This window comes from Ursus maritimus, unplaced genomic scaffold (genome assembly GCF_017311325.1).
Source record: "Ursus maritimus isolate PB19 unplaced genomic scaffold, ASM1731132v1 scaffold_20, whole genome shotgun sequence".
NCBI lineage: Eukaryota > Metazoa > Chordata > Mammalia > Carnivora > Ursidae > Ursus > Ursus maritimus.
The window spans coordinates 55,276,159-55,288,804 of record NW_024424453.1 but is presented as its reverse complement, the minus strand read 5'-3'; the positions used below and the strand labels follow the sequence as shown (position 1 = coordinate 55,288,804).

Genomic DNA, 12,646 nt, shown 5'->3' with positions numbered 1-12,646 from the left:
AGCAGGATGGGTGAGAATTTGCGCATACAAAAGCTTTGCAATTCAACCTGGTGGGTCTCCGGCCCATGGAATTCCATCCCCTATGCTCCTTGAGGGCTGGGACTGCTTGTCCTGTTCACCACAGTATCAGACAGTTAGTGGGCACTCGGGGAAGTTTGCTGACTGTTGGAGTAGGTGACTACAGTACTTGGAATGGCAGTGCAGCAGAGAATGAGGCATTATGACAGAGCAGTGAGTGTGCAGGGAGCCAGGCCCAGACCCTGGGGGCTTGTGTTGGAATTCTGTATTGCTCCTAAGCATGGTCCCGCCATCGATGTGGCTTTTGTCTAGAGATTGTGAACAGGACATTATGGGGTGGAAGGGTCTCCTGAAATAATTTCTAGGCTATCTTTTTCTTTCTTTCTTTCTTTCTTTCTTTCTTTCTTTCTTTCTTTCTTTCTTTCTTCTTTCTTTCTTTCTTTTTCTTTTTTTCTTTCTTCCTTCCTTTTCTTTTTTCTTTTGTTTTCTTTTCTTTCTTTCCTTCCTCCCCTTTTTCTTTCTTTCGTTTCTTTCTTTTTCTTTTTTTTCTTTTTCTTAAAGATTTTATTTTTAAGCAATCTCTACACCCAAAGTGGGGCTCGAACTCACAACCCTGAGATCAAGAGTCATGTGCTCTATTGACTGAGCCAGCAGGATCTCCTCAGCTATCTTTTTCTAAGCATAGAACATGACATGCATTTGACATTTATCAGGGATGTTTGTTTGTTATCCACCATTTTTGCATTTTTGACTGAAGACACAAAGCACATAGGCTTAAATTTTAGGAACGGAACAGAAAGAACTTTTAAATTAATTCATAACTCACATTAAGGAAACAAAATATAGAGACTTGTAAGAAATAAGCCAAATGCCCACTAATCCAGTTTCAGAGCCCAGGAGCGTACCCCATGACACCTCAGCACTCTATCCAGACCTTGGTTCTGGAGCTCTTTGAGTTTGTGCTTTCCAAGTTGCAAAGTGAAGTGGGAAAAGACTACTAAGATGTATTTCTTCCCACAGAACACTTCTCACACCAACAACCAATTCTCCAAGTCTCTGGACGCAGTGTTTACAATGTAATTCAATGCTAACATTAACTACTCAGAATTAGTGCAGACCTCATAGGTTAAGGGCTCAGTCCCACAAGACTGCCCGCATTTCAGACGCCAATCCTCCATCCTGAGCCTCCTGTATTTCTGACCAACTAGCTATAAACTGGGGATTCTCACGACCATCCTCTCAGGCTCAGTAATTTGCTAGAAAGCTCACAGAACTCAGGAAAGCACTTTTCTTACATTTACCAATTTATTATAGAGGCTATTATAAAGAATACAGAAGAACAACCAGATGTAGAGATGTAAAGGGCAAGGTCTGGAAGGATCCTGAGTACAGGAGCTTCTGTCCCGCTGAAATTGGGGTGAGCTACCCTCCCAGCACATGGATGCATTCACCAACCTAGAGCTCTTTTCACCCTGTAGTTCAGGGGTTTTATGGAGGTTTCATTATTTAGGCATGATTGATTCAATCCTGGCCATTGGTGATGGACTCCTCCTGCAGCCCCCCTTCCTCCTCCTCAGAGGTCAGAGGCTAGGGCTGCAAGTTCCAATCCTCTGATCACTTGGTTGGTTGCTCTGGTAACCAGCCACCATCCCAATGCTATCTAGGGGTCATCTCATTAGCATAAATTCAGGTAAGGCTGAAAGGAGCTTGTTATGAATAACAAAAGATGTTCTTATCACCCCCATTGCTTAGGGAATTCCAAGGGTTTTAGGAGCTCTGTGCCAGGAACCAGGGGCAAAGACTAAACATACTTCTTAATATATAGCAATGTCATAGGGAGCCTTTCTGTTTTAATAACCAAGTATGACTTCCAGTACGACTTGACTTTCAAAGACCATTGAGAATGGGGAAAGCCCAGTAGGCTGCTCTCTTCCCAGGACGCAGCTCCTTGAGCCTTCCTGACCTGCTGTCCTTACATTCTGGTCTCCTAACTGTGGGGCCTTTTGTTCATTCTTACTCGGCTGGATTTAGAATATTTCACAGCATAGTCTCAAGCAGTCTTACAAAGAGCAAATCAGTGTTTTTAAAAGACGTTTTTACTTAACATACATACACATCATAAGGGAACAGATCAATTAACTATCAGAAAAAAAAAGAAAGAAATTAGCCACCACACAGATCGAGTAAAATGTTGCCAGGATCCCCAAAGCCCTGCTTGTCCTGAGACTTAGTCATTACCCCTTCTCTCCATCCACCAACCTGACTTTTAACATCATAGTTTAGCTTTGCCTATTTTTACACTTTATATAAATAGAATCACACAAAGTGTGTTCTTTTGTGTCTGGCTTCTTTTCCTCAACATTATGGCTGTGAGATTCATCTATGTCCTTGTCAGAAGTAATGGTTGGTTCATTTTCATTGATGTACAGAGTTTCCTTGTACAAATACGCTATGATTTACAACAGTTCTGCAGTTTAGGGACACCTGAATCATTTCCAGGTTTTGGTTATTCTGAACATTCATGTGCATGTCCTTTGGTGCCCAAACACTAGCTATCACCAGTTAACACTAGATATTGTCAGTCTGCTTACTTTTAGCCATTGTGGTGCTATGGAATGGCATATTTTTATGGCTGTAGTTAGCATATCTCTATTACTAATGAGGTTGAGTATCTGTACACATGTTTAATGACTACTTAGATATCTTTTTTGTGATGTGCCAATTCACGTATCTTGCCAAATTTCTATGGCTTTTCTGCCTACTTAGTATTGATTTGTGGGAGTTCTTTATGAATTCTGGATATGAATCCTTTGGGAATTGTATGTGTCACAAATATCTTCAAGTCTGTGGCTTGCATTTTAACTCTTTTCATGGTGGCTTTTGATAAACACAAGTTCTTAAAGTTAACGTAATCCAATTATCTATCCTTGTGCCAATACCACAGTCTTAAAAAGTACTCCAGTTGTAGAATAAATTTGGCAATTTTGTAGATTTCAAGAAATCTTGGTTCTTTGCATTTCCATAAATGTTAACATCAGCTTGTCAATGCCTGAAATTTTTATTAGGGTTGTATTAAATCTGCATAGATCAATTTGGACAGAGTCGACAACTTAACAATTTTGAGCTTTCCATTACACGATCATGATATATCCCTTCGTTCAGTAAGATCTTTAATTTTGCTTGGCAATATTCTCTACCGTTCCATGTTCAAATCTTGCACATCTTTTGTTAGCTTTATTCCTAGGTGTTTGATTTTTTTTAATGCTATGGCAAATGGTGTCCTTTAAAATTTTTGTTTCTGTATATTGCTGGTTTATAGAAATACAGTTGATATTTTACATTGACTATAGACCCAGTGTCCTTGATAAATCCACATATTAACTGTAACAGTTTATATGTAGATTCTTTGGGTTTGTCTGTGATACACAGTCATGTCATCTGTGAATGACAGCTTTATTTCATCTGTTCCAGTCCTTATGCTTTTTATTTCCTTTTCTTATGTTCTACCCTGCTGGCTCTGTAACCTTGGACCTAATGAGGTGTTTCCTTCTCCCCTTCCAGATGCAGCTGAGGCACATATTGACTACGAGGATAATTTCCCGGATGACAGATCCGTGTCATTCAGGGAGCTCATGGAGGACTCCCGGACAGAGGCAGAGGAGGACAGAGGTCCAGGAAAGGCCTCTGAGGAGGCTCCAAAACAGGACCGTCTGGTCTCCATTTCTGTGGGGAGAGAAAACATAGCCCAGGATACAGCCTTTGTGCCAACTACAGGCTTGTTCACCGCGGGAAGCAGTGTCCCCACGGACCTGCCAGGATCCCAGCTAAACCAGAAGTACTTGTTCTGGTTTCCTGCTGGGAACTTCCACAAGCCTGAGCTGGAGAAGGAGATGAATGATGGCACCAAAAAGCCGTTTCCGGCTAGAGACAACCATAGTAGCCCAACACCAGCTCCAGGTGAACCTGAAGCCAGGGTGATCTATAGCAACACTGAAGGTCCCTCAGGGCCATTTGTGGGCAGGACTGACAGCAGGACAGGGGACCCAATGGTGAGCAGCAGTGATGAGTCCTGGTTAGATGGCTACCCTGTGACCGATGGGGCTTGGAGGAAGATAGAGGCAGAAGAGGAGGAAGAGGAAGAAGATGGGGACAAGGGAGATGTGTCTGTAGGACTGGAAGAAAGGGGTCCAGTTACTCCCAATCAACCCATTCCTGTAGAAGTTAAGAAGCCCGGGAGTACCACCCTCACACCAAGTGAGGACATGACCCGTAGTTCAGGTCTTCCATCTCCAACACTAGAGGTAGAAGCTTTGGCTCTCAGACCAATAAACGTGTCTGAAACTGAGAGTCCCAGCAAGGCTGATGGTCACTTGAGTAGGTACCAGTCAACTGTTCCTTGGAGGTTTGCCACAGAGAAGTCTCCCATGGCCACCCTACCCTATGAACTCACCAGCTCTACCCTGGAGACAGTGACAACTGCTGTCCAGCAGATGCCGAATCACATTCCCTCAACTATCATGGCGGCCACCCAGACTCCAGTGGAAACCATTGCTCCTGAGGTCCAGGATAGTTTCCCATACCTGCTGTCTGAGGACTTCTTGGGACAGGAAAGCCCTGGCCCAAGTGCAAGTGAGGAGCTGCTTCCAACTGTGGAACCGTGTGTAGGGGATGGGTGTCCCAGCCTCAGCAGAGGCCCTGTCATTGCCACCATTGTCACTGTCCTGTGTCTGCTGCTGCTCCTGGCAGGTGTAGGGGCAGTGTGGGGCCACCGTAAGTGCCAGCACAAGAGCTCTGTGTACAAGCTGAACGTTGGCCAACGGCAGGCTCGGCACTACCACCAGCAGATTGAGATGGAGAAGGTCTAGCCACTTGCAGAGCAGGCTCTCCCGAAGCCATTAGGAGGAAAAGAAACTGCCACATCTCATTGCTAAACACTGATAATTCACTAGAGCATGAAACAAGTGGAGTAGGGCTTGTCTGTCTTTTTCTCAGGTCTTTGTTCTACAGGCCGAGAAGTGTCTCTGGAGGCACCTGGCAGGACAAGAAGGCTTTGGTGGCATCATCACATGCATCAATATCTCTTTAACCAACTGCCCTAGAACGTATTGTGCTGATCCCAGACCTGTGCTCAGGCCCTAATTCCAGTGTGAGGTCAAAACTTACCTCTCACTTCATCACGCTGTTGTCTTGTTTCCCTTGTTTTAAAAAAAAAAAATGAATAACTCCCGACCTGAAATTTTTAGAAAAAGTGTGATAAACTGAGCACTTGAAAGCAGTGTTATTTAGGATAGAGATATTTAATTTTTGGTGGCGGGACATAGAAAAATAATGGGCTATTCCCCTTTAATGTTGTGATGCTGTGAGGGCAACTGAGCCGAGAATCAGGACACAGTCTAGAAGCTTTGAGGTTCCTAATTGTTGAAATAGGGAGAGAGAGAGAGAAGAGAAAGAAAGAAAGAAAGAAAGAAAGAAAGAAAGAAAGAAAGAAAGAAAGAAAGAGAACTCCAAGAGAATTTAGGACTGATGCTTTTTTGGGGGGTGGTGAGGAGTAGCAAGACACATCCACCTTTGTTCCTTCCATCTTGTAGGACAGACCATTGTTTTTTAAAAAATACGAGGTTAGTTTTAGGGGCGCCTGAGTGGCTCAGTCAAGCGTCTGACTCTTGATTTCACCCCTGGTCATGATCTCTGGGTCCTGGGATCGAGCCCCGCATCAGGTTCCATGCACCGCAGGGCGTCTGCTTGAGGATGTTTCTCTCTCTCCCTCTCATGTGAATAAATAAGTACATGCTCTTTTTCTCCCTCTCTCAAATGAATAAATAAATATTTTGAAACAGAAAAGAAAAAAATAAAAACACGGTTAGTTTTGTACCTGTAAACACCATTTCTTCTTGGAAGCAGTGGCCTAGTTGTCCTTGACCAGCCTGTGCCTAAGAATGTCATAGACTTTTTCGTTGAACTAACAAAACTCAGTTTTTGGTTTCCTCTCTCAGGATTAACCATTTCTCTGAACCCAAGTAAGAGGGAACGACATAGAAGGAAAACAATGTTTTAAGAGGCTTGAGGACTAGGATATCAAGTATGGGTTCCTATTCGATGGGAAAGCCGAGGAATTAAAAAGTACGAAATGCTCTGTGCTGACCTCTTCTGTACTCCGTTGTGGCAACTGGGAGCTCCACGGAATCGTTATGAGCCCCGGATGGACTCCTCCTGCCTGTGGAGCAACGCATTTCATGGGATCTGGATCATCTTAGGATGGCTCAGCACGTGTCCGACGGCGGCTCTCAAAACACGGTCCCCAGACCAGCAGTACCAACGCAGCCCGAAGCAGGAGCCCCGGCGGTGGGGCTGAGCCATCTGTGCCGTGAGGAGCCCTGCAGGGGAGTCTCCCGCACACTCACGTTTGAGAACCATGGCTTTGTCATAAACACTGCGGGCTTTGAGCCAGCGGAGGCTCTGGAAGCACAGAAGGTGAGCAACACGGCCCCGCCTCCCGCGGAAGTCAGGCACCGCTACGTGCACCTGCGGCCGCAGTCGACGCTGCGGAGCCGCTATCGCCAGGGGGCTCCCGTGCGCAGAAAGGAAACTACGTTTTACAACGTGAGTCACCTTCTTAGAAATCGTTTTCAGTGGTAAAAAGTGATGAAGCCCGTACATGGATTTTGAGACACTCAGTGTCCAACGTGGTTTTTTGGGGCGTGAGAGAAACCCTGATCTTTACAACTGAAAAGTTGGTGGTGGTGTTCGACCTAAGGAAGAAGGAGTTTGCATAACATGTTTTCCACCCTGCCACCTCTTTCCGGTGCAAGCTTTGGACAAATAATAGGCTAAGTAGCGAGAAATGCAGTGCAGCAAAATCAAAGACCCCAGTCCCCATTACTGGGTGAAATGAAGTCCTGAAGCTATGATGGGATACCTCTGCGTCAGATGAAATCTAAAATAGGACCGAAATACTTTCTGCATGTAGCCAAAGCAAAACACGACAGAAAAAAAGCCAGAGACTGTGCATATTTATAAATTAGATTCTTTTCTAATCTATGACAAGATAACTTTTCTATTTTTAACTATATAAAATAACCTCCATCTCAACATCGGGGTTGTGTTATTCAATTATTATGTAATAACCCAAGAACACTGACTTAATACCAACACAAAAATAGGTAATGGTAATACAAATGTATTAATAAATTTATTACAGATACATTAATACATGTAAATGTATTATTTTGTAGACATGAACTACATGAAAACAAACGCAACACATCACTTTTTAAGTTTTTATTGATTTGTTGTCACGTAAATTAATGTTATAGGATCTAAAAAGGGAATGATGAAAACATTTGTAAACCTAAATTACATGTCATCATGCATGTCTTGAGGCTGGTAACCCTTTAATGTTCATGAAAATTGAGGGTCGGATGGTCCATTAACACAGAGCTTCTGAGATCTTTAAAATAAATAATTATTCCCCCCAAACAGTTGCCAAATGTATTTTATATCCAGGTTACATCATGATGGTTTAAAAAGAAAGAGTCTCTAGTAATCTTGAAAATCATGTCTTCCTGTTTGCTCTAAGACCACCCTCTCGGAGTCTCCGCCTTGTTACCACCTCTTGCAGCAGGATTTCAGGGATGTGTGCACAGCTCCTGGCCCTCCCCCTGCCTCCCTTCCTCTTCCTCACCTCACCCGGAGACCAGCCCCTTCACTACGACAGAAAGCCCAGGATCAATGCTCAGTGTGGTTCCTGGGCCACCAGCACAGGCACCACTTGGAAGCTTGCTAGAAAGGCAGAATCCCGGGCCCCACCCCAGACCTGCTGACCTGGACTCCGCGTTTCACAGGGTGCGTAGGTGATGGGTGTGCAGGGCTGACAGTCCAGAGCTGATTACCCTCCTTCTCCTGACTGGACGTGCAGAGGGATGATTCAAGAAAGTTAGCCGTAGAGACCAGTCATAAAAGCACGGGCAGGGTTAACAGAAACATGCAGGGGTGCTGGAGACCTGTTAAGGGGCCGGAGGAGAGCTTGGTGACAGGAACGACTCTTCGGGACCAAACCTCTGGCCTCAAGGGAAGCACAGCCACCGTCCAACAGTGGCCTGAAGGAAGCAGGGTTCACCCTGCAATCTCTTGCCAGCACGTCCCAGTGGCAACCCAAAGTCAGAGGGTGAGGGAGCCCAGGCAATGTCGACCAAAAGGGTCAGGCCCCTGGGGCGCAGGGCAGGCTGAAAAAGAGATCAGGAGAGACAAATGGAGAGAGGCAGCTCAGAGAACATTAGCACCAATCCCACCTGCCTTATGCCCCCTTTTACTTCTCCGACCTCCAGGAGGCCATGCATGCTTCCCAGGTTCCTCAATGTCATGGACACTGTTGCGCCCCACCAGACCCTCTTCGCTCTGCAGGTGAACCCATCCTCCAGCTGCCCTGAATGTTGGCTGCTAAAATGTTCAAAAACACCTTCTGATCCAGAGGATTGCCTTCAGCCTGATGGGAGTTCCTCCCCCAGGAGTCAGACCTACCCCGTCACCCCCAGGGCAGCCTGCAGCTCTGACTGCCATGGGCATACCTCAGACCTGCCTCCCTGCCTGCAGCGGGGACAACTCGGTATCATTCGTGCTCCTGAGCAGCCATGTGATAGGCTAAGGCTGGTTTCCCTCACAACCCACTTCAGAGCACTCCATCCCACACAAGGCTTCCCAAGCTCTGAATCCCTCCATCTCCCCTCCTCCTCAATCCGTTACTTCTCCGCTGTATCCTGTGGATTCCTGGGCCGACGCCAACGAACACCCAATACCCCCACCTCTCTTCACACTGCCGCTGTTGGGAGGCTCCAGGCCGTGCCTCCACTGCTGCCCCAGCTGGTCCCTCACTCTTTGACCTGCTTTCTTGGCCTTTGGTCTCCTTTCTTGCCCTTTGCTGACGTGCACAGAGCGTGGGAGCTGTTAGCGGTCATGCCTGGAGGTGTTGGGTCCTTGTTTGAAACAGTACGTATTTTACCACTTCTCCAATGTTGGCAGCAAGGGACCAGCTCTTTAGATCAAAAGCACGCCTCGGATCCCAAATGTTTTTCTAAGTGGGATCCCAGATCTCCTCTACAAGAGAACCTTCCTGGAAAGAGGAATGAGCCCCCATCTCCTGAAAAGGCCCTCGGCCCGCGAGGCTAACACGGATCCCCTCTGCTGAGTAAGATCCCAGACTCCTTGGGGTGAGGGTTCTGCTTTGCTAGACGATTGTCAGAAATCTCAGGGACCTGAGAAAACAGAGCTCATTACAACACACATCCTCAAATGACGGGGTGTGGCTCAGTCCCACCCAGTAGATAAACAGTAGAAAATAAGCAAAATAAAACATTTAATATGATTTTTTTTTTAAATCTTTGTTTTCAATGACTCTCCAAGTTCTAATTTCCTGTAAGAATGGGATTGCACACACGGCCCTGGCCAAGGGATGGGAGGGAGAGAGACACTGGCAACGATGTTTAGAGTCTGGCCTCCTGTTTGCCACCTTCAAGTAGGCATTAGAATGGATCCATCTTGTATCTGTTGGCCAAATTGCTTACTTCCTTATTCTTTTCTCAAAAAATGAGGCACCAGTATCTTACCCTATCAGCTCCGAGAGAATAGTGAGCCAACCTGTTCATTCAACAAACCACCAAGGCCAGATATTTGGAGGGAGGAACTGGGGGCACTGGGAGGGGCTGGGGGTCTGGCTGCTCCCACGCCTGCCCCAGCGGGAGAAGCCCCCTCCTGTGGGGCACAAACCACAGCACTCCTGACTCGTTTCGGGGACGGGAGTGGGTCAGTCAAGGCGAAGCTGGGCTGTCCTGGTGGCTTCCCTGTCGGGGACACGCTACGGGGACGGGACGGGGCGGGGAGCAGCCCGGCTCCGGGCTGCAGGCACAGGAAGTCCTATGCACAAAACCTTTGGCTGAGGCTTACTGGAGGTTCCTTTCCCTTTTTTCCCCCCTTGTATATAGTTTAAACTCTCCACACTGGGTCATTCAAGCCTGCAGTCACCAGAAAAAAGAAGTCGCTGTTCGGGGGATGGCAGATGATCAACAGTGCAGACAGCTGTGATGAAGGATTAGTTGTGGGTTTTTCTCAGGGCCTCGCCACAAACTGGGTTGCAGTTCCATGTGCAAACACTATTAAATGAGAATGTTTTCTCTGGCACCAACCCACCTTTCCTCCACAGTTTCAGTATTGAATTAAAAAAAAAAACCTGAAGTTGCTTAGGTTTACAGCTCACATTTAAAACTTAAAAACATTATTTCCATAAATGTTGGCAGGAGCCGGCCACTGTTTATTCCACCAGCAGTCATAATAAACCCTTCCCCATTGACAATCTAACAGATCATTTTCTGTTTGCCGCTGAGTTTGGTTCAATAAAATGTTTGTGCTCTTAAAATTCCCTTAGTAAGAACTCCGAAAAGCTGCATTTCCCAAGGCGGCCTTCGTGGCCCGCAGACCCGTGGCTCTCCTGGGTCCCAGAGGTGCGCACAACAGCTTAGTGGCCGCCATTAGAAAGGCTCAGAATTCAGAGGTCCTGGCACACTGAATGTGTCGGTATGTGAGACATTTCAGTTAGTCCCTTTTAAACCCGCATCCACACAGCCTCCCCTCGGCGCTCCACTGCTAGCATGGAGACTGAACGTTAACGGGGCCACAGTGGGTGCCTCCTCCCCGGGCTGCCCGAGTGACAAGGTGGCTGGACAGGTCACCCGGTCCCTGTGGCGGGCTGCCTCCCTGCTGGGCTCCATGCAGATGGGTCAGAGGACAAGCAAGGCTGGGTCTGGAAACTCCCACAAAGCTTACCAATGTGTTTTTTCAAAAGACAGGCCCAACTCACGCTGAACCCATGAAGTCTCAATCCAGGAATCTTCTAGGCTCTTCCAAGAAACACGCTCAGGGAGATGGTGGGCAGAGGTCGTTGAGTGCAGCCTGCGTACTGGGTTTCAGGTAGGTGTGGAGGAATTGGCCCACCTTTTTTTTTTTTTTTTTATTGGTTTGGTTTCCTTTGGAATAAAAAGATCAGTAACCAGGTTCCACAGCCGTCAATCAAAGCAAAGTGCGGATAACGTTGCCCATCCTGTTCCCAGGGCTTCTTCCTCAGAGGTATTGCTAGGATGGGGGTGGAGGTGCTTTTCACCGCCCCCCATAAAGAGGGGCCAAGTTCAGAGAGTGAATGAGGACCCCTCCCACCACCACCACCACCACCCCACTCTGTGTGGAACAACACCATCCACAGAGGGCTCACCCCAGGACAAAACGGAAGCTCTGCAGGCACACAGAGGTAGAGTGGGTCCCAGCCTGGTCCCCATGCTGGTGTCCTTGGCTGTCCTCGCACAGCTGGGAAGGACAGCTGCAGCCAGAAGCTCCCCGGGAGGTAAACGGCTGCCAGGTGCACCGTCTCCACTGACTCGGGCATCCTGGGGCAGGCCGTCCACTCACTGGGGTCCCCTCTACTTTAGAGTCCTGCCCTACGACTCTCCTCCCCACTGACTTCAAAAGGAGGCTTCTCTGGTGGAGCGGGGGGGCTGGGTGAGGGAAGAAGGACCCAGCATTCCATGGGCGGAGCCAGTAGGATCTGACTCACTGCTGGGCTGGAGGGTGCCCTGACTGGGGGCTGCTGGGGACACCAGTGCGGCCCTCACAATGCCAATCACACTGACTCCTTGGCCACACAGCCCCTGGGAGTGTAGGCTCTGCAAGTCCAGCCAGAGAGTAAGTAGCAGCTTACTGTCTTGAGTTGAGTGCCCCAGAAGGAGGACCGGGCAGGAAGATTCTTGTGCAGGTAAAAGAGGAAGTGCTCTCAGGAGAAAGGGGTGAGGGAAGCAGAACAGTACGGAAGGAGGAACAGAGGGGGGCCCGTTCCCAGGGCTTGGAATATAGGAGTTTTCCACCCCGTTATTCACCATTACATTAAAGACCCCAAATTCTATCTCCCTTCACTCCACGCCTGTCTTCCAAATGCTGTGCCAGCCTCCTCCAGCCTCCATCCCGAGAGAGTCCCAGCTCAACTAAGCAGCTTATTGGAAGAGGGAATAAGGTTGAAAAAAGAAAACGCAGATTCCAAAACACCACGTTCCTGGGTTTCTCCAACCTCAAAGGTAGCTCCTTCTCTGTCTCTTTGGTAGGTTTCTTATGTCCCAGAAAGCCCCAGAGCTCCGTCCTCGGCCCTTGTCTCTCGCTTCTCAATATGTACACACAGTCTAACTGACCCCATCCAGGCTCATGGCCCTACATACCAGGTATGTGCTGATGATTTAGCAGGGGGGTGGCGTTCCTCCCAGACCCCCTTCACAGAGCCAGGACCCACATCCCCGTTCCCAGCCCCTCACTGTGCACCACTGCCAGTGGTCACAGTCCTTCTTCCAGAGAACTGCCCTCAGCTGACCAAGACACTTCAAAGGTACAGCCCTGCCCCCATGGGACAGTCAATAACTGATCGATGGAGGCCTTCACAGGTTTCTTCTGAATGTACCCCACAATAAACCACATGCATTTGCATCCCTGTTTCAGGCTCTGTTGAAGACCGGATCTGAGAATGCTCTCAAATTTTATTTGCATCCTGAGCCTCCCCTCCCAGCCTCAGACAGCCTACTTTGCACCAAATTCCTTACTTACCATG

The 12,646-nt window shown here is 47.7% G+C and overlaps 1 protein-coding gene across 1 annotated transcript in view; it reads left to right on the top strand.

Annotated features, from left to right (window-relative positions):
- Window positions 1-4,883, top strand: part of SUSD5 (sushi domain containing 5) — a 68,333-nt gene extending 63,450 nt beyond the window's left edge. Inside the window, exon 6 of the mRNA XM_040636610.1 lies at window positions 3,580-4,883. Coding sequence (XP_040492544.1) covers window positions 3,580-4,883 — 1,304 coding nt within the window. The remainder of the gene's footprint in view (window positions 1-3,579) is intronic.
- The last annotated feature ends 7,763 nt before the right edge of the window (window positions 4,884-12,646 follow it).